This window comes from Uloborus diversus, chromosome 4 (genome assembly GCF_026930045.1).
Source record: "Uloborus diversus isolate 005 chromosome 4, Udiv.v.3.1, whole genome shotgun sequence".
Taxonomy (NCBI): Eukaryota; Metazoa; Arthropoda; class Arachnida; order Araneae; family Uloboridae; genus Uloborus; species Uloborus diversus.
The window spans coordinates 124,808,185-124,834,036 of record NC_072734.1 but is presented as its reverse complement, the minus strand read 5'-3'; the positions used below and the strand labels follow the sequence as shown (position 1 = coordinate 124,834,036).

The 25,852-nt window shown below is 35.1% G+C and overlaps 1 protein-coding gene across 1 annotated transcript in view; it reads left to right on the top strand.

The window, feature by feature from the left end:
• Positions 1–25,852, top strand: part of LOC129220818 (DNA-dependent protein kinase catalytic subunit-like) — a gene marked incomplete at its 5' end in the record, with an annotated part of 269,314 nt that overhangs the window by 121,067 nt on the left and 122,395 nt on the right. Inside the window, 8 exons of the mRNA XM_054855249.1 lie at positions 8,230–8,288; positions 9,878–9,980; positions 10,090–10,217; positions 13,418–13,514; positions 15,497–15,672; positions 15,768–15,936; positions 23,596–23,661; positions 24,231–24,416. Coding sequence (XP_054711224.1) covers positions 8,230–8,288; positions 9,878–9,980; positions 10,090–10,217; positions 13,418–13,514; positions 15,497–15,672; positions 15,768–15,936; positions 23,596–23,661; positions 24,231–24,416 — 984 coding nt within the window. The remainder of the gene's footprint in view (positions 1–8,229; positions 8,289–9,877; positions 9,981–10,089; positions 10,218–13,417; positions 13,515–15,496; positions 15,673–15,767; positions 15,937–23,595; positions 23,662–24,230; positions 24,417–25,852) is intronic.

Below are 25,852 nucleotides of genomic sequence, written 5' to 3'. Positions count from 1 at the left end.
AAAATGCACTCAGTTCGAAAATCTCAATCGAAACTGACTGTTTATCCATCGCTAACGGCTTAAATACACCGAAAAGAATTTTCTCAAATATTCCACACGCTTCTCGAAATGCGTTGACCGTTATCAAATTTTATCAATGAACAAAAAGGGAATAGGGGTCGTATATTTTAGCCATATGAAAAAGGGGTTGTATATTCATTACGGGAAACTATTTACAGGTTACGTTCCTACAATAATTACTATTTACAGAATTTGTAACATTGCCCCCTTCCTAAGGACTGCACGTCCCGGGCAGTACAATCCCCAGAAAGGGTGCCAAACTTCTATCACAAGTTTACAAATATACACATTAATTAATAACTAACAGATACAGAAAACACAATAATAACAAGAAATATTACTAAACATTAAAAGCAAAAATTATCTACAACCTTTATGTTATCAACCATGGTTGTTTACGTAATACTCATGAACTATGGCCATAGTATGGGGCTAACCGATCATAATGTACAACCCTAGGTTTTGCATTAGGTGATTTTTGGATCCTCACTACGACGTCATTTAGTCGGTTAACGACTTTGTAGGGTCCATCCCAATGCGACTGCAATTTGGGTGACAGACCTTTCCGTCGGATGGGATTCCATAACCAAACCTTGTCGCCTTCGTTGAATTCATGTCCAGTAGACCTTGTGTCGTATCTGGTCTTCATCTTCTCCGCCGCGATGTTGATTCGCTCTCGTGCGAAGTTATGAACGTCTTCCAACCGGGCCTGGAGATCCTGGATGTACTCCTCAGGCGATGCAGGCGCATCCGGAGGACGACCGAAGACGAGATCACAAGGTAGCCGAAGCTCTCGTCCGAAGAGCATCTGAGATGGGGCATATCCGGTAGTCTCGTGGACAGCACTGCGGTAGGCCAGCAGGAACAAAGGTAGCTTCTTGTCCCAATCCTGTTGATTTCTGGATACCATAAGTGAGAGGTTGCTAAGGATTGTGCGGTTAAATCTCTCCACCATGCCGTCCGATTGTGGGTGTAGTGGTGTTGTCCTAGTTTTCTCAATTCCGAGAATTTGACATAGGCCCTTAAACACAGCAGAGATGAAATTCCTCCCTTGATCGGAATGAATCTGCAAAGGTGTTCCATATCTCGAGATCCAATGTTGGACTAGAGTCTCTGCTACGGTGGTAGCCTCTTGATCTGGAATGGGATATGCTTCCGGCCATTTGGTGAAGTAGTCGATGGAAACAAGAATGTATTTGTTCCCATCAGCAGTTCTTGGTAGAGGACCCAGGATGTCGATCCCAATTCGTTCGAAAGGAGCTCCAACGTTGTACAGATGTAGCTTCCCTCTGCTTCTCTTCTTCGGTCCTTTACGAGCAGCACAGGCGTCACAAGAATGGCACCACTTCTCCACGTCATCCTTCGCCTTGCTCCAGAAGAAACGCTCCCGAACTTTATTGAGGGTTTTCAAGACACCAAAATGTCCTCCAGTCGCACTACTATGTATTTCTTGCAGAACATCTGAAATCCTTGATCGGGGAAGTAGTAACTGCCACCTAGATGTTTTGCCGTCGTCAGATTCCCATTTTCGGTGTAGCACGCCGTTCCGTAAATGGAGCGAGTTCCATAAAGCCCAGTATCTTTTTGTTGCAGGACTGAAGATGGAAACGTCCTGCCAGCTAGGGCGTCGACTGTCACTTTCCATGAACTCTAAAATTGGTTTTATGTCGGGGTCTTCAAGTTGATCTTTTCGAACTTGGTCATCACTCCATGGATCAGGTTCTGATGATGCTGGAGTCACTGTCACCTGATAGGCGGTAGGGCTAGTCGTTCCAAACTGTTTCTCGATTCGGGAACAATAGTGGCAGTTCTCAGAACAGGGTCTCCTTGATAAAGCGTCAGCATTACCGTGAGATAACCCTTTTCGATGCTTGATCTCCATGTCATATTCCTGGAGCCGCTGTATCCATCTGGCTATCTGGCCTTCCGGATTTTTGAAGTCCAAAAGCCAAGTTAATGAGGCATGATCTGTCCGAAGCAGAAACTTTCGGCCGTAGAGGTAATGATGGAAGTGTTCTACAGCTTTCACTATGGCCAGTAACTCCTTTCTGGTGACGCAGTAATTTCGCTCCGACTTTGATAAGCATTTGCTCCAGTAAGCGATGACATGTTCATTTCCGTCAATTTCTTGGGATAAAACAGCTCCAATTCCCTCGTTGCTCGCATCAGTGTCCAGGATGAAGGATTTTTCAGGCTGAGGATAGACGAGGATAGGCGTTGATGTTAAAGCCTCCTTCAGTCGTAGAAATGCATCTTCGCATTCTTTGGACCATTCAAACTTTTGCTTGCTCTCCGTCAGCTTATGCAAAGGTCGTGCAATGTTGGAAAAACCCTTCACAAACTTCCTGTAGTACGTGCAGAGCCCCAGGAAACTTCGCAACTGATGGATGTTTTCGGGACGACTCCAACTCCTGACCGCAGATACCTTCTCTGGATCGGTTTGTACACCCTCAGAAGAGATGATGTGACCAAGGTAGTTCACTTCCCGGCGGAACAAATTACATTTGGACGGGCTTAACTTCAGATTGGCTTCCTTAAGCTTTTGCAGCACCTTCCTAAGATTTGCCAGATGTTCTTCGAAGCTGCGTCCCACGATGATGATATCGTCTAAGTAGACCAGACAGGATTCGTAAGAAAGTCCTCTTAACACTGTCTCCATAAGACGCTCGAACGTAGCTGGTGCATTGCAGAGGCCGAAGGGCATCACTTTAAACTGCCATAAGCCTTGTCCAGTTGTAAACGCTGTCTTCTCCCGGTCATCAGGGTGTATCTCAACCTGCCAGTAGCCGCTCTTCAAGTCCAGGGTCGAAAACCACTTGTGTCCGGACAGAGTGTCCAAGGTGTCGTCTATCCGTGGAAGAGGGTAACTGTCTTTCTTGGTGATTTCATTCAGCCGTCGGTAATCGACACAAAATCTGGTGGAGCCATCTTTCTTTCGGACTAAGACGATGGGGGAAGCCCAAGGACTGGATGATGGTTCGATGACATCATTCTCCTTCATCTCTTTCAGGAGGGTCTCAACTTCTTCCTTCTTGGCGAATGGTAGTCGTCTTGGATGCTGCTTAATAGGGGGGTGTTCTCCAGTGTAAATCCTATGCTGCGTTAAATTCGTACGGCCGACATCCTCCGATGCTGATGAAAACAGATGCTTGAAGTCATCCACCAATTGTTCCGCAGCAGTTCTTTGATCTTTCGATAATGCCGCACTCCCAATTAACTTCGATGTCAAGGACTCGGAAGACACAGTCTCGGGGGAATTGATTCTTCTAATGATGCAGTTTACTGGAGTACAAGTTGCCAACACTTCACCTTTTCGGATATTCCTTGGCCTTTCACTCACGTTGGCGACTCTCACAGGAATTACATCCTTGGAAAGGTCCACAAGCGTAGATGCTACCAGCACTCCTTTTAGGTTATTGCTTAGGTTAGGGTATTCAATGAGTCCAAATCGAAAACTGTTGCTTTCTTCAAGGGAGCCAGGTATTAATGATTCTGACCTTGAGGGAATCGATAAATCTGTTTGGGCTATTATTTGATGAGCGGATTTGACATCACTTTCTGCAGGGAAAACGGCTATGTCTTCTCTCATCGAGTGCAGCTCATTAGTCTTGAAGTCGAGAGTGAAGTCATATTTCTTCAAAAAGTCCAATCCGAGAATGAAGGGGTCCGTGATATTAGCGACGAATGCCGTATGATGGTAGGTGGCATTCCCAAACACTATTTCCAAGTCCACTTTACCGTCAATCTCAATTTTGTCACCTGTCACAGTCTGGAGACTTACGCGTGGCGATGTCCACAGCAGTTTCAATCCAAATTCACGAGCCACATCTGTCCTAATGATTGTCACATTGGCTCCAGTGTCAACAATCAGTCTGCAGGGGTTCCCATTTACATGTGCGTAAATGAAAAGTCCATCACTGCCACTACTAGAAGAGGAAATCTGCAGAGCTTTAGTGGTGGTGATTTCCTTCCCTCGCGTAGCTTGGCGAGCCGGACAACTCCTTCGCAGGTGTCCTTCACTACCGCATTTCCAGCACTTCTGCTCTCGTTTCTTTTGGGCTGTTATGCTGCTCAAATGTCTTGTCAAGTCACCGAGTTGTCTCTCAAGTTCAGCGAGGTGGGACGACCTGGAATCAGACTCATCAGCTTCCTGAGTCCGGATTAGATGGCGATCCACACGGGTTACTTCTTGGGCGGCCTCGTATCTCATCGCATACACAACGGCAGAATTCAAGTCTTTGACATCCGCCATCCGTAGAGCTTTCTGGATTTCCGGATCTCGAACCCCGTCGATGTAGTAGTCGAGTGCCAGGTTGTCTCGAACATCCGCAGGGCAGTCGTAAAAAGCAAGATGAGACAGTCTCTCGATGTCCGCCGCAAGCTCTTGCAGGGTTTCCCCGGTTTTCTGGAAACGGGACTTCAACTGGAGTCGGCTGAAATCTTTCTGGCACTTCTCACCGAAGCGAAGCTCCAACGCAGATGTGAGGGCGGCGAAATCCAGGCGCTGGCTGTCCGGAAGGGTCTGGAGAATGTCCGCTGCGTCACCTCTCAGGGATGCTACAAGATGACAGGCCTTGGTAGCAGAGTCCCATCCGTTCGCTTCCGCCAGTATCATGAATTGAGTTTTGTAAACTTGCCACGAAGTTTTCCCATCAAATGTGGCAAGTTTAATGGACGGTCGAGCAACCGATGTGGGAGTGCCAAACTGTACAGAGCTGCTTTCCGCGGTCGCCAATCTCCTTTCCACGTCCTTAAAGATCTCTTCCTTAAGTAGATGAAATCTTCTATCTTCTTCTTCAAATTTATTTTCTACAGCATTGAATCGGCTTTCAACGGTATCAAATTTTTCTTCAATTGCATCAACTCGATGCTCTATGTCATTAAATTTATTTTCCATCACAGTCTTTACCGAAATAAGGTCGTTTTTAATTTCTTCTTGGTTAGACGTTAAGTCCTTTTTCAGCACCGTTAAATCGCTTTTTAACTGGTCTTGATTTGCCAACATACTTGCAGTCAGATCAATTTTTACAGAGGTGATTGCGTCAAGAAGTTGTTTTAATTGGTCATCCATTGCGCGAGTAATCACCATAAAAACAAAGTCTATAAATTCAAACAGTCTTTATGAAAAAATGTCCAAAGTCAAACTTACTCCAAGAAAGTCCAGAAGAAGCCCCACGTTGGGCGCCAAATTGTAACGGATTCGGTGCGACTTCCGCTTTCTTGAAATGAAGACACAGTTCTTGATAAAAACACAGGAAATTTATTTACACTATGTACAGGAAAGATCGTCAACAACTGCTAAATTATTCATCAGCAATAAAGCAATTATCACACAACACCGTAAACTCAACGTTTACACACGTATTTACTTCCAAATACGAAAACAACACAGCGAAATGCCTCGCTATAAACAGAGCAAAAATGCACTCAGTTCGAAAATCTCAATCGAAACTGACTGTTTATCCATCGCTAACGGCTTAAATACACCGAAAAGAATTTTCTCAAATATTCCACACGCTTCTCGAAATGCGTTGACCGTTATCAAATTTTATCAATGAACAAAAAGGGAATAGGGGTCGTATATTTTAGCCATATGAAAAAGGGGTTGTATATTCATTACGGGAAACTATTTACAGGTTACGTTCCTACAATAATTACTATTTACAGAATTTGTAACAATATTTTAAGTTAAAAGTGGGATAATGAGATGGGAGAAGTGTGTGCTTGTCAATCAGACTGCTCCCCCCCCCCCTTGGCACGAACAGACCATTGCGGTATTTCATCTTTTGGTTTGAACAATTTTTTCTTCCATTGTAAAGTATTCAAAGAAATAAATAAAATAAAGAAAAAATTAAACATTCATTTGAATATTGACATCTTGAATTCAAATTATGTTTTTCTCAATTTTGAGTTGTAATTGGACCCTACTCATTGGGTTTCTTGTTTCTATAAATGGAGTGGAAATGGAGAAGTTATGACTGTGGTAATTTTCTAGATTAGGTAAAACAAGACAAATTGATAAAAAAAAGAAATGGTAATTAAGATGCGGTAATAAAGATATGGTTATTATGGCCAAATTTACACTGGTCAACTCATCATAAAGATTATACTCACAGAGTATACTGTTGCAATATTTTTTATTTCTTATCAATCTAATTAGCAAACTGGGAATGTTGTGTTCAGATGAAGTTTTGCTCTTTATCTATATAGGTGTTTTTCCAAAAAAAAAAAAATGTGATTTTGCATCAAAACCCCCGATTATGAATAGAAAATCTGTTCAAGTTAATTCTTGAATAAATGCAAAACCGCAGATGATTTGTAACCATGATGAAAAAATTGCTCTCTAAATAAATATTAAAAACAATGAGCAAGACTTGTTTTCACCATCATGGAATGGTAATCTGAAAAATCAAAGGAACATCAAAAACAGTCAAGTGAAGATAAATAGCAGTTTGTCATTGATCAAAAAACATTATTTCCTGCTGGGAAATTTGAATCTTATAAAATTGGTTGTAGTATGTGGGTTTGCTTCAACTTACCTATATTCGAAAATGCTTTTGATACAGAATAGGAATTCAAGATACCCTTTTTCTTTTAATATTTTAGAGTTATTTTCAGAAGCTCAAACTCTTTTAACACTATTTCTTGTGGGAGAAGCTTAAACTTCTTTATTTTTTTTAAAAAAAAAGGTACTAATGATTATTTTTAGCGCTGAAAGCCAAAGCAAGCTCCATAAATTCTGAACATGCATTTAGTTTATTGTTTCGAGAAATAGATAAAAGCTATACAGTAATACCCCACATTATCCAGCATGCGAGAAAAAAGCGAAGTTGACCAGCATGCCTTAAATTCAAATTTTCCGTCATGCTGGAAAATGTGAGGTGTTTTTTGCAACAAAACAAAAGTAAATTTCTCCATTCAGTTCAAATCAGAAAGCGAACCACTGTAGGGAAAAAAATAAAAAATCCCAAAAGTAACCTTCTTTGAAAAAAAAAAAAAATGTATTGCATATAATATATGTTGTTATTTATTGTAGGTCATTATTAATGGATTTAATTATATGCCAATAAAGTAATCAATTCAGAAGCAATCATTGTTACTGTGATTTGTTCATAATTTTTTTAAATAAGTTATTTTAGGTTACTTTTGGAGAGGTAAGTTTAATTTTTATTTATTGAGTAGCTGTGATGGTAAATTCTTTAGCACTGGTTTAGGGGCGGTAACTTACTGCTTAAATGTTCGCATACTTAGTTTTAATTTAATTTTTATAAAATTATTCGTTATTAAACAATATTTTTCTTGTTAAAATAACAAATGACATTGTTAGTAAATATTTTTACAAAATTAAACTGTTTATTAATACTAATAAGATATGTATAGAACTTATATTCATTTTTTAGCTGAACATATGTACTTTTTTATAGTATTAATTTTTTTCCCCTAACCTCGATTTTTCCGGCATGCCGAAAAGGACCAGGCAAGTGTTATTGAAAATCTGGCGACCCCCGAATCTGCATGCCCGATAATGCAGATTAATACCGTAAATGGAAATTCAAATAAATTTCTCAGTGAACTTTTCACTGATGAAGCTTTCACTTTAAATCATATAAAATAGAATTTCACTGTTATTTTCTGAGACTTGCAAGCTAAGCTGAAATGATGAATTACATACTGCATCATAACGCCTACTGTAGAACCTAGTTTATCCGGCCCTCATTCATCCCAATCAAATTTGAAGCCTTTAAAAAAATTTTTTTGTTTGTGCTGATAGTTTTAACTTATGACAACAAGAACATAGCTGTAAGTGCACCAAATAGTTGCTTTTTATTTTGGCATGTTAGTTCTAAAGCTTTTAAGTGACAGGTTTCATTCAAATGACACAAGTGTCTGAATTGAAGTTAGTAAACAAATTCTAAGCTAAGAAATGATGTAAAAATTATTTTTGGTTTTTTTATGTCTTGGTTTTTTGTCGTAATAAACGGAAAGTATGCTTGTTTAAGTATTTGCCTTGCTTATTGTCCATACTACCCAAATTTTCAGTTATCCAGGTTGTCTTTGGTCCCAGTTAGTCTTGATAAAACAAGGTTGTACTCTAATTGAATTCTTTTGCATTTGCATCGTTTTAGTTGGAATGTCATTTTAAAACATGATTTTTTATGATTCAATTAGGTACGTGCCTTAGATATTCTACCCTTCTTTTTGGATAGTTCAAAAGAAGATACTCTTAGGTTTGTAAAAATCAAAGTATTAAATTTTTATACTTAATGCCTTTTTTCTCCTTCAATTATGTTTTTTCCTCTGTTTGCAAATTTTTGTTGTAATTGCTATAATTTAATTCTAGGACTCATCAATTAAATTTTTGATGAAATATAACTTTATATACTTGTTATCTTAAATTTGTTTTTTGAAGGAAATACTGTTGTACGCGCTTAGTTGAATATTGTTGATTCTAAGAAGTATTATTTGATTAAGCAGGGACTTTTTTTTTTTTAATTTTCTAATTAGATAGCATTTTTCTTAAAATGTAATAATATTAAATCAATAGCTGCATTAAAGAAGTAATTAATGTTATTGGTAAAAAGTTTTTGAAAAGAGCTAAGAAAACAACAAAATGGTACATTCATTAAGTATATATAAGTACAAATGAAAATTATGAAACAGTAGCTTAGGTTTCGAGTTAAAAAATCTTTGTTTTTTCACCTTTTCTCATTACATTATTTTTTGAAAAAGTCTATATTAGTGAATTGCTAGCTGACGGTCTTATTAGAACCCTTTTTTAACTCTTCGTCTGCGGTGTTTTCTATTTAATATTTATCAATTTGTTACTGTCTGCAATGTTTATATTTCTTTGTGTTATTTCCTATTCCTATTCCTATTCAGAGTCACAACTGACTACAACTGTATTTATGTCGAGGACTGCATACAAAGTGCCTTGCCTCCATTATTTTATATACCAATAGATGGCAGCACCATCACCGGATCGAACAGTTAATGAGAATTTAGAACTAGTCCAGGAGCTAATAGCTACCTGGTGCTAGCACCCCCAGAGGTATCGTTTCACTTGGAGGACATTGAGACCACGAGCATATTTAACGTCGGCAAGTCCCCTTTAATGACGACGGTGGGTCTTCAACCATCGAGGTTCGAACCCAGGACCCTCCGGCCCCGAATCCGACACTCTACCGATCGGGCTACCACGGCCCCTTTGTGTTATTTAATTAAATTATCGTCAATGTTTTTTTTTTTTTTTTAACAGAAGCAACGACAAAAAGAATTAGAATAGTGGAAATGTTTTGATAGAATGCTAATGTTTTTTCTTTGACTTTTTAACATGTTTTTTAAAATCTCACATTTCCTTTCATATGTTTTTTCATTCAGCTATAGTTTTCACGCATTAAGTTATATTAAAAAAATATATATATTTATTATCTCTACAAGTAAAAAAAGAAACTAATACAATGTGTAAGAACTTGAAATGCTCTTTAATTTCATGCCATTCATTTTTTTTTTTTTTTTTTTGCACTCCAAATATCATGTAATTTTCATTTAAGTAGCATTCATAAATTTTTCTAGTAATATTTGATGTCATAAGCAGCCACAGTAGTTTAATCAAAAGTTAAGCACACATCAGATAAATTTTTAGTTGGACGCTCTATAACACTGGGACTGGTCACTCCTACAATAAACTATACAGCATACCACTCATTAATCTTTGCACTTCCAGGAGTTTTTGATGTAGGACTTTGTTCATTTAATTTAAAATATTTAGTATCACAGCAAATTTTTTTTTTCTGATGTTTAGTTTGCTTTCTAACAGGCCCTGTTTAGAGCAAATGATAGCTACTAATTTTCCAGTTGAAAGTAAAGAATTATCGAAAGGAACGACAGCTTATCATTCTTACATTTCTGCTCTCAAACGGGTAATTATTGAATTTATTTTGGTTTTTAATTTTTCTACCTCTATAAATTACTGTATTTTAATGTTTGCTCTTTTATTTAATGAAATTATGTTTTTTTTTTATATTATAGATGCTTTCTGCTTTGCATCTTACTGGTTGTGATTATCTTCTAAAGATTTTGACTGTGTTGTTTTGTAAAGAAGAAAGCCACATTGTTGGACCAAGTTTTCTAAGTGCTATTAATCGTATGATTAAAAAGTAATACTTCTATTCAAGAACAAATTTTTATGCTATTTTATAAAAGATAAAATTTATCATCCTTAATATGCTTCCTTTTATGTCATGCTTCTTAGCTTGTGATGCAAATGTTTATCCTTATCTAAATTATTGAAACCTGAGCGCTTCTGTCTGTATGTTTAACCTTATCTCCTCCAGACTGACTGTTTACCAGGTCAATACTGGTACCATAGGGCACAGGACCTTCAGGGAAAGCCATTCTGCCTTGTCTCACCCCTCTAAAAATTAAGGGAACAGACATCCATTTAGTGTTAACATCCAAAAGCATTAAAATCATAAATTGTCACCCGCCACATGCAGCAATTAACCACTACCAAGTGGTGAACAGTAGTTGACAAGTAAAGTGAGCAGGGGGTAGAGCCCACTATTTATATGTTTTCCAAATTTTTTGCTGCAAATTTTCGAGGTATGATGCTGTTTCTATCAACAAATGCAATCTGTACTGTTAAAATCTTTGCAGTCTGTCTGTAACTATCTCCTCCTGACTATCTGGGATTGAGAGAGGTGCTATTTGATTCAGGCCCAGTGGCGCCGACTCCATGGGGCTTGAGGGGGCCCGAGCCCCCTCAATAGTTTGTTTTGGGGGGCAGAGCCTCCTCAATAATTTAAGAACATTATTTGTCATATTATGGTTTCTAAAATCACAAAATTATGTTGGTATTTTTTACTTTCCTTGTTTGAAGATAGCTACATTATAAAATACATTCAGTAATGAATTAAAACAAATAACTATTGCGGTAGTAAGCAGGTTCATTGAAAACGTGTGGTGTGAATAATGATAGTGTTATGGTGCTGAGAGCACTCATAGAATTTGTCCCAGTGCGCGAAACTTCGGGTGAAGTCTATTGCCGGCGGCGCTCTCATCTAAGTGTTGCTGATCTGGAAAAAATATATCAGGGTTTGATTTGTACGTTAAATGGAAGCAGTGATAGTTTTCTTCAATTATTAGAGTTAATAAAATAATCTGTATTAACTTTTTTAACTCTATTAAAGCATTAATTTTGAGACATTATTTTTATTTAATGAACTCTGGGCCTTATTCAAAGCAAGCTTAAATTAGTTATTTCACTTTTAGTAATCAAAGTGCGACATCAATCTTTTATGCGTTATTCTTTTAATGATAGTTTAGATTTATTTAAATATCATTTCAATCTTTTCAGAGCTATATATTCACTGCTGATAGACTAAAAGTATAATTATTACTGTAAATTAAATTAGCTTTTCACAAAAATACCATTTTTTTTTTTCAAAACTAAAAAATGTGTCGTCTTGTCGATTTTCTCAGAGTGTCGATTTACCGAGAGTCGAGTTTTTGGGGTTCTAATGTTGATCATATGACTCTAAAATGCTTTAAAAACTTTAAAGCTCACTATTTTTTATCTCAAATTTAGAAAATTTCCCCTGGCAAGGCCCCCGTTATGGTACCCTCCCCCCAATAGTTGTTTTGAATCGGTGCCACTGGTAGTGCCTTTCCATGCAACTCAAGTGCACTACCTTGTATAGTGCCGTAGCCTAGCTATGGCACTGCACGGCTCCCCACAAAATGGAACTGTAAAAGTGTCCCTCACTTAAGGCAAGTGACATGATCTAATTGAAGCAGAAAATTTGTGTACCAATTTTTAGATTGTTTTACTTTGAAATCGTCCTGTCACATATGTTTGTTTGTATAAATTATACACACCAGAAAATATCTAAGTTGGCATTTCCAAGACACAAAAATCTGAATTTTTTTCGGGTGAGGGGGGGGGGCTCCGTGCTTTAACATACTCCCTAGACCCCGGTGACATCCGGCCCCCCCAATAATTTTTTCAAGTCGGCACCCCTGTTCAGGCCATTCAAAAGGAACCATTCTGTGCAGGCGTTCATCCCTCTAAACCATCGTAAGCCAAAGACCTTAATTGAAATCTTTACTGTCAAAATCTGCATCCATATATGATCCAAACTAATATGATATAATCTGGGTTGGTGACAAATTTTTGAGGTATCTCTAATTCTGTCGCCAAATTTGAGATTTCTCCAAGTCTGCAGCCAAAAGAGAATCATGGTCTAATAATTGTAGATTTCCAAATCTGCACTATTATTGCAATAATCATGCTAAATTTATGAAGGTAATGCACAAAACATATAGTTTAAAAAATATTTTGTCTTATTAATTCATGTAGTGTTAACATCAGCATACATGAAAGATTAATTTTTATATGCTGTTTGGTTTCTGGAATTGTCATGTATGTGATTTACTTCATAGCATAGTATCATTAAAAGATATTTTGCTGACTTATTCCAGATATTTGTAAGTGTAAAAGCAGCTTCTGAATTAAAAAAAAAAAAAAAATTGGTCCAAAAATTTCCCCTTTTTTTTGATGAAGGAAATTCTTCGAAACTAAAGTTTCAAAAAGCAATTTTAGACGATCTTTAGTGACGTTAGGAGAAGAAGCATTTTAGAGGTCTTCCCCCAGACTTTTGCAAAATTAAAGTGATAAAGGCATGAGTGTAGACCATGTGAGGTAGGGTTAGACAGAGGAAAAGATGAGATTCAGGAACTGTCCTCCTGGTAATTTTTTGAAACTGAAGTTTAAAAAAAAGAAGCAATTTTAATATTTGATGCTAGGGGGAGAGGGTTTTGAAACATTCTCCCAGGGAGTTATTACTCAATTGAAGCTCTAAAAACGCAACTTTATAGTACCCTTGGTAGCAGAAAAGGAAAGGGACCTCTTGCCCCCTCCCCCCCCCCGCTAAATCTCTATATTTTAGCTATTTGAAATAAAAATAATGTATCAGCTCTCCCCCCAAAGCATGTGTAAATCAGATACATACTAAGAGATAAGTAAAAAAATCAATCGCACCCTCCTTGAAAAATTCTTGGATCCGCCCCTCAAGTTAGACCTCATAAAGGTGCAAGATTTTATGCACAATTGCAAAACTTGTAAGTTGTCCATGAGTATTTTAATTATTTTATCTGTAATATTTATCTATCTATCTATCTATCTATCTATATATATATATATATATATATATATATATATATATGTATTTTTTTTTTTTTACAGACAAAGCACAAGTGAACAGGGTAACTCTGTAGAAGCAGTGTATCAACTAATTTTCCCCAAACCATTTATTCCAAAACCACACATTATTTTGTCTGTTTATGAAAATGTTTTGAGCACTGTTCTACAGACTGTCTCTATCTCTGCTTTCATAACATTTTTCTGTTCTCACATTACGGACATAATGTCATGTTTAAAAGCCCCTGATACAATGGTAAGTTTTCTTTTCTTTTTCTTTTATTTTGTTTTGTAGTATTGGAACTAGCCTGTTAAAATGTCATAATCAATTCTTCATTTATGTGATTGGGGCTTTATCTACCTGGAAAGTCAGTGAAAATGAAGGAAAGTCATGGATTTTGACCATGATCGAAAATGATCATCAAAAACCATGGTTTTCAGCAAAAAATGTTCAAAAATCGTAGAAAAATCCGTGACAACTGGTTATGGATTTTGGGTTCAAGAACATACATACTTTCTAAATTTTACATATAGGGAGTAAAATTTACATATCTTAGCAGTTTCTTATGCTTTTACTCGTCAGTCACAATTTTTTATGCTTTTCTGAATTCATTTGCATCTGCTTCTACAAAACTCGCTAGCTTTCCTTTAATATGTGATTCTGCCACTTGGACATTAATAATTTTGTGTTTAGCATTATTTTAAACAATTCTTGTAAAAAAAAAAATGTAGAAAATTTTAGATTTATAGTTGTATTTCCTCGGTAACAAAGTATTGAGTTTAAAACTAATCATTTCATGTGTATCACTAGTCATTCTTGCAATAATTATTTTTAAGTTATAGTAATTGCTTAGCTTTTTACATTTCGCTTTAATTAAAGTTTTAGAAACATGTTTGAAGCATAGATCATATGGTTGTAATTTTATTTTCACAGAACACTAATTGAGATATTCTTGTGGAAAATGTCTGTGTTTTCTGGAAAAATTGCATCCCCTGAGTCATGAAAGTTACAATAATACACACATGAACTTCTTAGAAGATAATTTTCAAAGGGAATAGGATAATCTTGAACATTATAAATGAGTTCCTGCAGTTGGAAAAAAGCCTTTTTGAAAACTGAACAACAAACAAGATAATATTGTAATGCTATAAAAAGTGTTACTCTACTTTGGATGAATTCTGTACTTGAAACTTTTGACATGGACTAAAAACCAATATTAGCAGTGTTTGTCTTTGGTTCATGTCCAATACAATGCACTTCAACTTCCTTATATTGTCACTTATGGTAACTATACTAAAGTGATTTTATAAGATGGAAACTTACATACCTGATGAAAGGAGAATAAGTTACTTTAATGGATACATGTTTTTAAGCATAAATAAGGTAAAAACTTGAAATTACTTAACAAAAGTATGTTATTAAAGTAATTCATTTGTTTTATTTAGTCAAACATACTTGCAGGAATTAACTTTAATTTATGCAACATAAGATTTAATGCATACTGCATGATAATTATTATAGAAGAGTTAGAAATATTTTTCACAATTTAATGTCTTGTTTACAATGACTATCTTTGTCGTTTTTTAGCTGTTGTTTACACTACGCTGTCAGATCGTTAAGTTTTTAAATGTTCACCTGATATTACTGAATATTTCAAAAAAGAAAAAAAAAAAGAAGAAACTCTACCTAGCAAGTAGAAATGCTTTGAGGACATCTATTGAAGTTACAGACAGATTTTCCAACTAATATATGCAGGACAGGAAGGGAAGTGATACTTTTGGATATAGAAAAAGTGTCCTTTATAATCAAGTTTATGCCCTCTCCGAGCAAAATCACTTAAGAAAATACTTTTAAAGTTAGTGGAAGAAAAGATCATTTCTTGATGTGACCTTATAAACTGAGATTTTGATTCTGGAACAACTATATGAGTGGTAGCAAAATATATAGAGCCCCTATTAATTCTTCCTTGACTTTTTAAAAGTGACTGAATGATGGACTGTATGAAGGAAACCCTTGTCCTTTTGCATATGCTACACATTCTAGCCATTGTAAGTTGCTCACCATTGAAAACTCCTTTGGTCATTAAATGATAAAAAATGAGAGGAAAAAACTCTCCTTCTTTGAATTGCTAATATAGATTTAAAATTGTGCGAGTTAAGTAATTTAAATTGTATTTAAACTTTCAATGAAATGAAAAAGTTTTAATCAAAAATGAAATTTATTTATTTTTATCATAGGACTTAATTGAGAAAGGAATATCACTTGCTAAGAAAATTTGCTGCTTCAAACTTATTGAGTTGTTGTATTTGAGACTGACCAAAGATTTGTTGCACACTAAAGAATCTCAGATCGTTGAAATATATTTAGGACGTACTCCGGGCAGTGGAAATGAGCTTAGCACAGACATCACAAAGTAATGTTTTGATATTCAATGCGCTTTTTTTCTGTTCTCTCAATTGATTATGGGGTGCAAGCTCAAAACTATATTGTAGGCTATTTTAATTCTAGGTTGGCTCGTGCATTTCGAACTACTAGTTATGAGTTGGAAGGAACACATAAAGATTTGTACAGAAAGTTGAACTGTGCCAGCTTCAGTGCTCTGATTGCAGTTGTCTGTTGTACACAGAATGATATAAAATTCTACAATGGATTTATTTTCAAGGAGAATCCAGTAAAGGTAAGATGTTTTCATTTTATTTTTGTAATGTGAGAGAGTCAGAGAGATTTTCATGCATACCATAACATCTTCAGTCCGGTACAAATTTTACAAAAACAAAACATACATTCAAAATAATGGTGTTTCTTTCATAGCTCTTGATATTTGCTTTCCTAAAAATTTCCCAAAGTTTTATCAAAACACTGTCCTAATTTTTTTTAAATCTTCACTCCAACCCCTGCAGTAGAGCATTAATGCAACTTAAATAAGTGTATCCCTATAACTATAAATTTTGGCCTAAAAATGTGATTGATTTGAAAGGAAGTTATGTAAGTGAAGTTGTTTATTATGTTAGCAGAGGCGGTGATTAGAACTGAAAAGTAGGGGGGGGGGGGCAAAAAAACCGACAACTAAAAGCCATAGGATTTTTAGCGGCAGCAAAAATAAATAAACAAATAAATAAAATAGAAAATAAAAGTACGAAATTTCACTAAGGCTGGTGTTTAGACAGGGGCGTAGCTAAGGGGGGGGTTTTGGGGACAAACCCCCCCCCCCCCCGAAAAGTTAGTCTCAAAAAAAAAAAAAAAAGAGAAAAAGAAGAGAGAAGAGAAAGAAAAAAAAAGAAGAAAAGGGAAAAATTCCAAGCGATTATATATATATATATTTATATATATATTTTATATATATATATATATATATATATATATATATATATATATATATATATATATATATATATATATTATATATGTATATATATATACATACATACATACATACATACATACATACATATATATACATACATACATACATACATATATATATATATATATATATATATATATATATATATATATATATATATATATATATATATATATATATATAAGAAGTAACCCCCCCCCGAAAGTCGGGTCTAGCTACGCCACTGTGTTTAGAGCATATGAGTGGTAATTGATGCAAATTTAACAGCTTAACTCACATTTTTCTTAAGATTTTGATGAAATATGTACACAATAACTTTCGCCAAAGAAACACAAAGTCATGAATTAGACTTACATTATTTATTCCAAAGTATTTTAAGATGTCACAAACACTTGGTAATGATTTCATTAATCAAGTACAGCTTGTTTTAGTTAAACCATTGATTTACTAATATTTAAATAATGAATTCATAAACTAAAAGTTACTGCTTGTGCTAAATAATGTTTTGTAAACAGATATACAAAGTAAAACAAATAATTTTAATCTGAGAGTTTTGATGCTTCTGCTTTTTTTTAATAATAATTTCTAGTTTTGGATTCTAAATTGGAAAATAAAATAAATAAATAAACCATAAATGGGGGGCGGGGGTCCCCACTAAAATCCTATTGTATGGTTAAATCAGTGGCTTCTTAATATATATTCACATATTGAATTTAAAAGCTCCTGCACACACTCAAGTATACTTGTTGAATTTGAAAAGTTTGTGCTTCTCGCATAGATAGTTGCATGCGGCCTGCTTGCATGTGGGAAAAACTTATGTTCATGTATTCAACAGATAAAAATTAAAACTCTTTTGTAATCAACAGCATTTCTAAAAGCAGAACTAAAACAGGAAAACTCTTTTTTAAATGACATTGTGACACATGCTGGTTGCAGCAAAAGTGTAGAGTAAATCTAATCAGTAAAGGCAGTTTAAATCTTCTGATAGCTCATCACTCCTACTCAACTTAAATGTTAACCAGCTAAAAATAGAGCCATATATGATAAGAACATGTAATTATTGAATAGACCCTGTTTATGCAAATTAGCATATAATGCTGTAACTGCTGCTACGTGGCCCAAGTTTACAACTGAAAGCCAATTCAGTCAGGTTCTGTTTTTGAGAGTGTCGCTAATAAAGGTGTTTTTTTGCACAAGGTGTTAAGTGCATTTTTTGGCTATCGAAGTTGGTAATTTTGGCCAACAAAATATGGGGTTCACAGGAGCTGTGTGGATATACGCTCCTAAGAATCGCTGAAATTTGAGTGATACAGTGCATTTAGTTGAGAAAGTACTGCACATATATCGTTATAAGGTAAGTGAACGTATATACGAATGTACCATGTCTGAAACTCTTAAAGAACTATTATCAAGAAATCGAGTTCTCAAAATGCAACTTACAAAATTCAAACAGAAGGTCTCTGTAACAGTTTGAGATTAGTGACTTTGAACTATTAGAACGTAAACATAAAGATTTAGAATTGGAATTAAAGGCGTGTTTTAAATCTATTTATGTTGTATGTAATGAAGAGGCTACTGAGTCTTTTGAAAAAGAGCAAGAAGAAATTAACGATGTTTTAGATGAATTGGCATATGAATTACACCGAAAGCATTCAAAAGCGAGAAGTGACTTTAAGGTAACTTCGAGGGTTGAATCGAACTTGAATGCCGAGACAAATGTTAAGTTGCCTAAAATGAACTTGCCGTTGTTTTCAGGAAATTTGCACGAGTGGCTTTCCTTTAAAGATATATTTCTTGCAAGCATTCATCAGAACAAGAATTTGTCTGATGCAATGAAATTACAGTATTTAAAATCATCGTTAAAAGGCAATGCTTTTCGGATTGTTCAATCGATTTCAATTGTAGATGGTAATTATGCAGTAGCTTGGTCTCTGTTTGAGGAACGTTATTCAAATTCTCGGGAACAAGTTTATGCTCATTTAGAGCGCTTTTTTAGGATTCCTGCAATTCAAAATGAATCTGCCGCAGCAATGTTAAATTTGATAGATATAAGCAGCGAGTGTGTGAGGTCTTCAGAAATGCTAGATCAAAAGGTAGAAGGTTTTTCGTCTGTAATTCTAACTTTTATTTTAAGTCAGAAGTTAGATGCAAACACTAAGCTATGGTGGGAAAGGAATCTGAAAAAAGATAATTTGCCGAACGTATCGGAATTATTAGACTTTTTGAAAGATCATGCGCGTACTTTAAATGCTTCAAAAACAAATGTAAATGTTAAGCAAAACCAGTCAAAAATGGCCGCAATGGTTTCCGGTGTAATAGATAAAGTTTTGCAAAAGTGCATAATTTGTGGTAAAGGAAATCATAGCATTTCCTCTTGCTATCAATTTCTTAAATTAAGCGTGAGAGATAGAGTAAAAGCTCTTAAGAAGCACAATTTATGTTTTCTCTATTTTGATAGAAACCATGCGTCAAAAAATTGCGTTTCAAAATCTATGTGTAATACTTGCAATAAAAAGCATAATACTCTTTTATGTTTTGATACCGGGAAAAAATCTAATTTGTTTACTGGTTTCGCAGAGCCAATTTATGAGTTGCGAATTAGCGGACAAATTAGAACTGAAGAAAGTAAAAGCAAATGTTTCCGTATCTTGTTTGACTGGGGTGTCAATGAATGTTAAATTTAAAACGTCAGCTGTGATTCGTAACAAGGGTGGAGGGTATTCTTGGGTATTGGATTTTTTAATTGTTCCGAAAATAACTCAAATTACTCCTGTTAGTCAAGTAACTATCTCGGAGATGGGAATATTTGAGAATGTTAACTTAGCTGATTCTGAGTTTAATAAGCCAGGGAAAATTGAATTGCTATTAGGAGCAGAAGTGTTCTTAGAATTATTAAGATTTGGTCAATTGCATGTACCTAATTCAAATTTAGTATTGCAAAATACCGTGTTTGGCTTTATTGTGGTTGATAGTACTAAAGATAATTCCCAGCCTAAAGACTTGTATTGCGGGTTAATTAATGAGGCAGAATTAACTAGGGAAATTAAGAAATTCTGGGAAATTGAAAGTATTGACGAAACAGATCAATTGAAAAGTTTCCAAGAAATTGAGTGCAATGAGCATTTCTTAAAAACTCACAAACGAGATCAATAAGGTTTGTAGTTCAAATGCCTTTTAAACAGGATCCGCGGTTATTAGGAGATTTAAAACAAACCGCCATGAAAAGGTTAAATTCTTTATGGAATCGATTGAACAAAAATCCAAAGCTCGCAGAATTGTATTGTAAATTTATGACCGAGTACGAATTTTTAGGTCACATGGAAAGAGTAATGGAAACTAAAGACCCTACTCCTTGTTATTATTTACCTCATCACCAGTCTATAGGCCTGAGAAAAACTCAACAAAACTTAGAGTAGTGTTTAATGGCTCGCAGATAACTTCTACAGGGGAATCGTTAAATTCCTTGCAAATGAATGGAGGAGTTATCCAAAAAGATTTGTTTTCTATAATTTTAAGGTTCAGGACTTATCGTTATGCATTTACTGCAGATGTCCGAATGATGTACAGAATGATTAATGTGGATGAAAGTCAACGTGACTTGCAAAGGACTGTATGGAAAAATTCTAAAAGTGAAGAGGTCAAGACTTATAGGTTATGTACGGTAACATATGGTACAACAAGCGCACCATACCTCGCCATGAGATGTCTCAAGCAGTTAAGTGTAGATGGGGAACAGCAGTATCCAAAAGCTTATCAACCACTGTGAAGTCAGACTTCTATATGGACGATGTTCTGACCGATTTAGAGACTGAGCAGGATCTTAAAGGAGAAATTATAGAACTGTTAGGAAGTTGCGGAATGCATCTTCACAAGTGGTGCGGCAATCATCCAGAGTTGATTGATACATCATCAGATGCAGATTGCTACGATTTTGATAAGCTGAGTGACACGAAAAGTTTAGGACTATTATGGAAATCACAGAATGATGTTTTTGCTTTTAATTTATCTTGTGAAGATCAGCCTAGAGTTACGAAAAGAACTATCTTATCTAAAATTGTGCGGATATTCGATCCATTGGGGTTGCTTGGCCCCATAATAACAAAAGCTAAAATTATTCTACAGCGCTTATGGAAGTTACAACTAGACTGGGATGAATCTCTACCTAAAAAAGAAACTGAAGAATGGTTTCGGTTTATTCATGCCCTGAAAAAAATTAGTAACGTTTACGTCGACAGATATGTTCTGACTGAAACTCCAGTTGTCAAGTCAATTGTCGGCTTTTCCGATGCTTCAGAATGTGTGTATGGAGCTTGCGTTTATATTGTTTCGTCCAATGCAAGAAACTCATCCTGCTCCAAATTACTCTGCAGCAAAAGCAGAGTTGCTCCAATTAAAACCGTTACAATTCCATGGCTGGAATTGTGTGCAGCAGTACTATTAGCAAAGTTGGTGACAAATGTGCTAAGAGTTCTCAACTTAAAGGATGATTTGATTTACTTATGACAGTACTATAGTACTAGCATGGCTTCAAAGATCACCATGTGAGTTAAAAACTTTTGTTGCCTCACGAGTGGCTACCATTCAGCGATTGACAGATATCAATCTTTGGTTTCACGTAAAATCAGAGGAGAATGCGGCTGATTTGGTATCGCGTGGTTTGGACCCTGAACAACTGATAAATAATGACTTTTGGTTTAACGGTCCACCTTTTTTTAATGCAGGACACTCCTAATTTTCCTTCTGATCATCAAAATGTGGAACTTGATGATGAATCTTATCTAAAAGAGATTAAATGTTTGACTGTTGAAAACCAACCTACTGTAGTGTTAAAAAATGACTGTGATTTTTCTTTTGTAAATGAATTTTTAAAATTAAGTAACAATTATGACAAAATTCTTCGCATACTTTGTTATGTTCGTAAGTTTATTCATAATTTAAAAAGTAAAGATAATAGACTCACTGGAGTTATCACTTCAAAAGAAATATGTGATGTTGAAATTTTAGTTATTAAAGCAGCACAATTATCTTTAAATGATAAATGTAAAACAAAAAGGGCAGGTAAGTTATGTAATTTAAATCTATTTATTGATGAAAATGGTGTCCATAGAGTAGGTGGTCGGCTTGAAAAAGCATCTTTGCCTTTCAATCATAAATGTCCTATTCTTTTGCCAAAAAACTCTAAGTTAAGTGAAATTACATTTTATACCTATCATTTAAAATTATTGCATGCAGGTCCGCAAGCTTTATTAAATTTTGTTCGTGCAAAATTTTGGCCTTTAGAAGGTAGAAATTTAGCTAGAAAATGTGTTCATTTCTGTGTTACTTGTTTTAAGTGTAAACCTATTTTAACATCTCAAATTATGAGTAACTTACCTAGAGAAAGAGTAAATATTTCTTACGTCTTTAATTACACGGGTTTGGATCTATGCGGTCATTTCTACATTAAGTTTAAAAATCAATGAAAGGGTGTTCTGAATAAAGTTTACATTTTTGTATGTATATGTTTTGTAACCCGAGCAATTCATCTTGAATTGCTCTCAGATTTAACTACACATGCCTCAATAGCAACTCTTAAAAGATTTTTTGCTAGACGCGGAAAGTGTTCCAAAATATTTACAGATAATGCGACCAATTTCGTTGGAGTCAATGCTCAGTTAAAAAAGTGGTATAGTATGATTAATTTTCCAGATGAAAAATTAGCTTCTTTCTTTAATTCTGAAGGTATTGATTGGTCGTACATCCCTCCTAAATCCCCCCATTTTGGTGGACTTTGGGAGGCTGGTGTAAAATCTGTTAAGCACCATTTGAACGGGTAATGTCAAATTTAAGACTCACTTATGAGGAATTTGAAACAGTAATTATTCAAATTGAAGGGGTTTTAAATTCGCGACCTCTTACTCCTTTGTCAAATGATGATGACTTTCAATGTTTAACACCAGGTCACTTTTTAGTTGGTAGGCCAATTTCTGCAATTGCAGAGCCTCAACTACTTGATATAAATGAGAATAGGTTAAGCTGCTGGCAAAGAACTACTAAGGTAGTCCAAACTATTTGGAAAAAATGGAAAACGGACTATTTAAGCACACTTCAACAACGTTCAAATGGATGTTTGCAAGGGAAAATGTTAAATTGGGCTCTTTAGTTTTGATAAAAGAAGACAATTTACCATGTTGCAAGTGGTGTGTTGGTAGAATTATACAACTGCATAAAGGTTCCGATGATAAAGTTAGAGTTGTGAAGATTCGAACTGCAACAGGTGAACTTAAAAGATTGGTAAACAAGATTGCTCTTTTACCAATTGAAAATTGATTTGTGCTTAGTGTTATTTTGTATTTGTGCTATATTGTGTATTTTGTGATGGACTCTGTTTTTTTTTTCATTGATTTCTATATGAAGTTTTCTTTAATATGAATGATTAACTTTTTGAAAATTTTGTAAAATTTATCAAGACTGGCGGTATGTTTATGCAAATTAGCATATAATGCTGTAACCGTCGCTACGTTGCCCAAGTTTATAACTGAAAGCCAATTCAGTCAGGTTAAGTTCTGTTTTTTGAGAGTGTTGCTAATAATGGTGTTTTTTTTTTTTTTTTTTTTTTTTGCAGAAGGTGTTAAGTGCATTTTTTTGCTATCGAAGTTAGTAATTTTGGCCAACAGACCCAATTTTGAACTTCTGAATTTAATTTTGTTGCATCTCTTTATTTGATCTGCTCTCCTTGGTTTTGTTTTGTCTTTGATTCTTGCCAAGTATCTATGCAAAAAAAAAAAAAAAAATCCCACGAATTATTCAACAAAATATTATTTTAGTCAAACGTTTGATGAAAATCGGTACTTGGTAATTGCAATATATATATTTGAGTGTTACCAATTTTCATCTGTGTTTTTAAGTGTCTGCTAAGTGAATACAGTAGAATAGTAAACTGTTATCTTGTTTATTTATTTATTAGCTCACAAATTTAAATTTGTGTTTCAGAATGAAAAAATATGGCAGAGGATTGTAGATATAGAACAGAGTTTATCCTTTGATGTGGAACTTGATGTACGTATTTCTTAACTTTAAAATAAATAGGTTTCCTTCAATTAAGTAGATTAAATGTTCTGACCTGATTTTTATTTTGTCTGCAGGACATTAAAATTCACACCAAAATACAATTGAGGCAATGAGAAGGAATGGGATGTAAGTGGACATTTTCAAGTTTTAAGTAAAACGACTGTAAAGATAACGTTCTAGGTAGGCTTTCGTTGATTTTTCCCCCTAAATCATGCCGTACAGCAGCACCTACCAGGGCTACTAGTACAATCTCTTGTCCCAAGACAGAGGAGGGGTTCACCTACCATTTGTGCTGGTTATCTCCAAATTTTTAATTTTGCCACTTACATCCCTTTGCTCTCACTACCTCAATTGGAATTAGAATAATTTCAACGCTTCAGCAGCTCCAATGTGAATCTTTAGAAGGTTTAAACCACATGACATATTTTCAATTTTCTATATATTTGATAAAGAAATAATGTTTTGTGCTTTTGATAGGCTGCATTAAAATATGGTCAGCAATAAAATGTAATGCATAAGTACTGCTTCAATTGTCCTTATTTTGTACTTTCATGTAGACTCCTCTTGCTCGTCAGAAAAAGATTGTATTCCTGCGCCATACTGCTCGTAGAGTTGTGGAAAGTGACAAAGATTTTAGTGAAGAAGATTTTCCATCATCCTTGAAACTTTTGGGTTCTGAAAATTTGGCTCTCAGTAGTCTAGCTGAAGATGCCAGCAAATTTGTGTTTTCAACTGAAGATCAGGTATTTTTCAGAGCTAACATTTTAATATCTTATGGTTTTGTTTACTACTACTAATTTTTTTGTCCAGGTGAATGCTGCTGCAAGGAATTATTTACTAAATTATGTTTTTATTGAGAACCATTTTATTTATATTTCTTTTAAATATTTAAAATATAAGAACAATGCTTTCGTTTCTTTTAATTCATAGTATAATAATAGATCCAGACAGTCAGGATAGGCCAACAAAGTATTTAGATCCAGACAAACTCTGTATTAAGATCTCTACTGGATAAGTTTAGTGCATATAACCAGTCCGTGAGATAGCCCTGAAAAACCATCATATCTGCTAAATGTCCTCAGAAGATCCCAAGGGTAGATATTTTTGCACTGCTCAAGGCGATTGCAATATCGAGATGTGTACTAGGTACCTCATGATTATTAGGAATATTTTAGACCTCAGACCTCATGGAAAGGGGAAACAGAGCCTGAGGTCAAACTTTTACCAAGAAAATATGGAGCTTTTGAACAACTCTTTGAGAAAAAAAAGGATGGTTTTATTAGATATTTCTAATTAAAATAGGCTAATTAATTGTAGCAATTTAACACCATCTTAGAGTTGCTCTTGCATTCAATTCTTTACAAAAAGTATAATGCATACACTTAACCTGTTCTTTTTATGACTTGACACTCACTTGAATAATCTCGTCTAAATGTTTCAGCTATTTTTATTTTTTAGTTCTAGTAAGCATTCAGTTTTTCCCAATGACTCAGAGAACAAAACTGCATGCCATAACGATACTTATGGGCACAAATGCAAAGGCACACTTTTTAATTGACTTCTAAAAATTGGGAAATAGAAGTTGAGTTGATCACATATATGCCAAACTGGAAAACGAAGTGTAATATACATTAAGTGATTTAATGGAAGTGAAAAATAGTGTGCAAGTGACATATGCTTTGTCAAGCACTTATTTAGACCAGGTTATATGTTTTATAGGTTTTGGCATTTATAGATCATTTTATAGACTTGTAAAATAATTTTCAGATTAAATCTATTTCTTTGGATATGGGAATAATTTTAAAATACAACCAGTATTAAAGCACCCACTATGGTGCTTCATAATATTCATTATGAGTAAGCTAGTGGTGAAGACAGTAAACTGTATGCAGAGCTGTCAACCTTTGAAAATCTAAATTCGTAGCAGATTTTTGCGTGGAGGGGGGCAGGGGCGGATCCAGAAATATTTGTAAAGGGGGTCAAGTTTCAATGGCCGGCGTTATATCTCCTACGTAAAAAAGCTTCTCTTAAGCAGGGGCGCCCCCCCCCCCCCCCGATGAGATGAGAACCCATTCAAATACCCCCTCTCTACAATTTTTCAATGGTTAAGCTCGTTAGAGATGATTATGCTTTTGAAAATGAACAAAAAAAACTGAAAATAGCAGTAGTGTCATTCCAT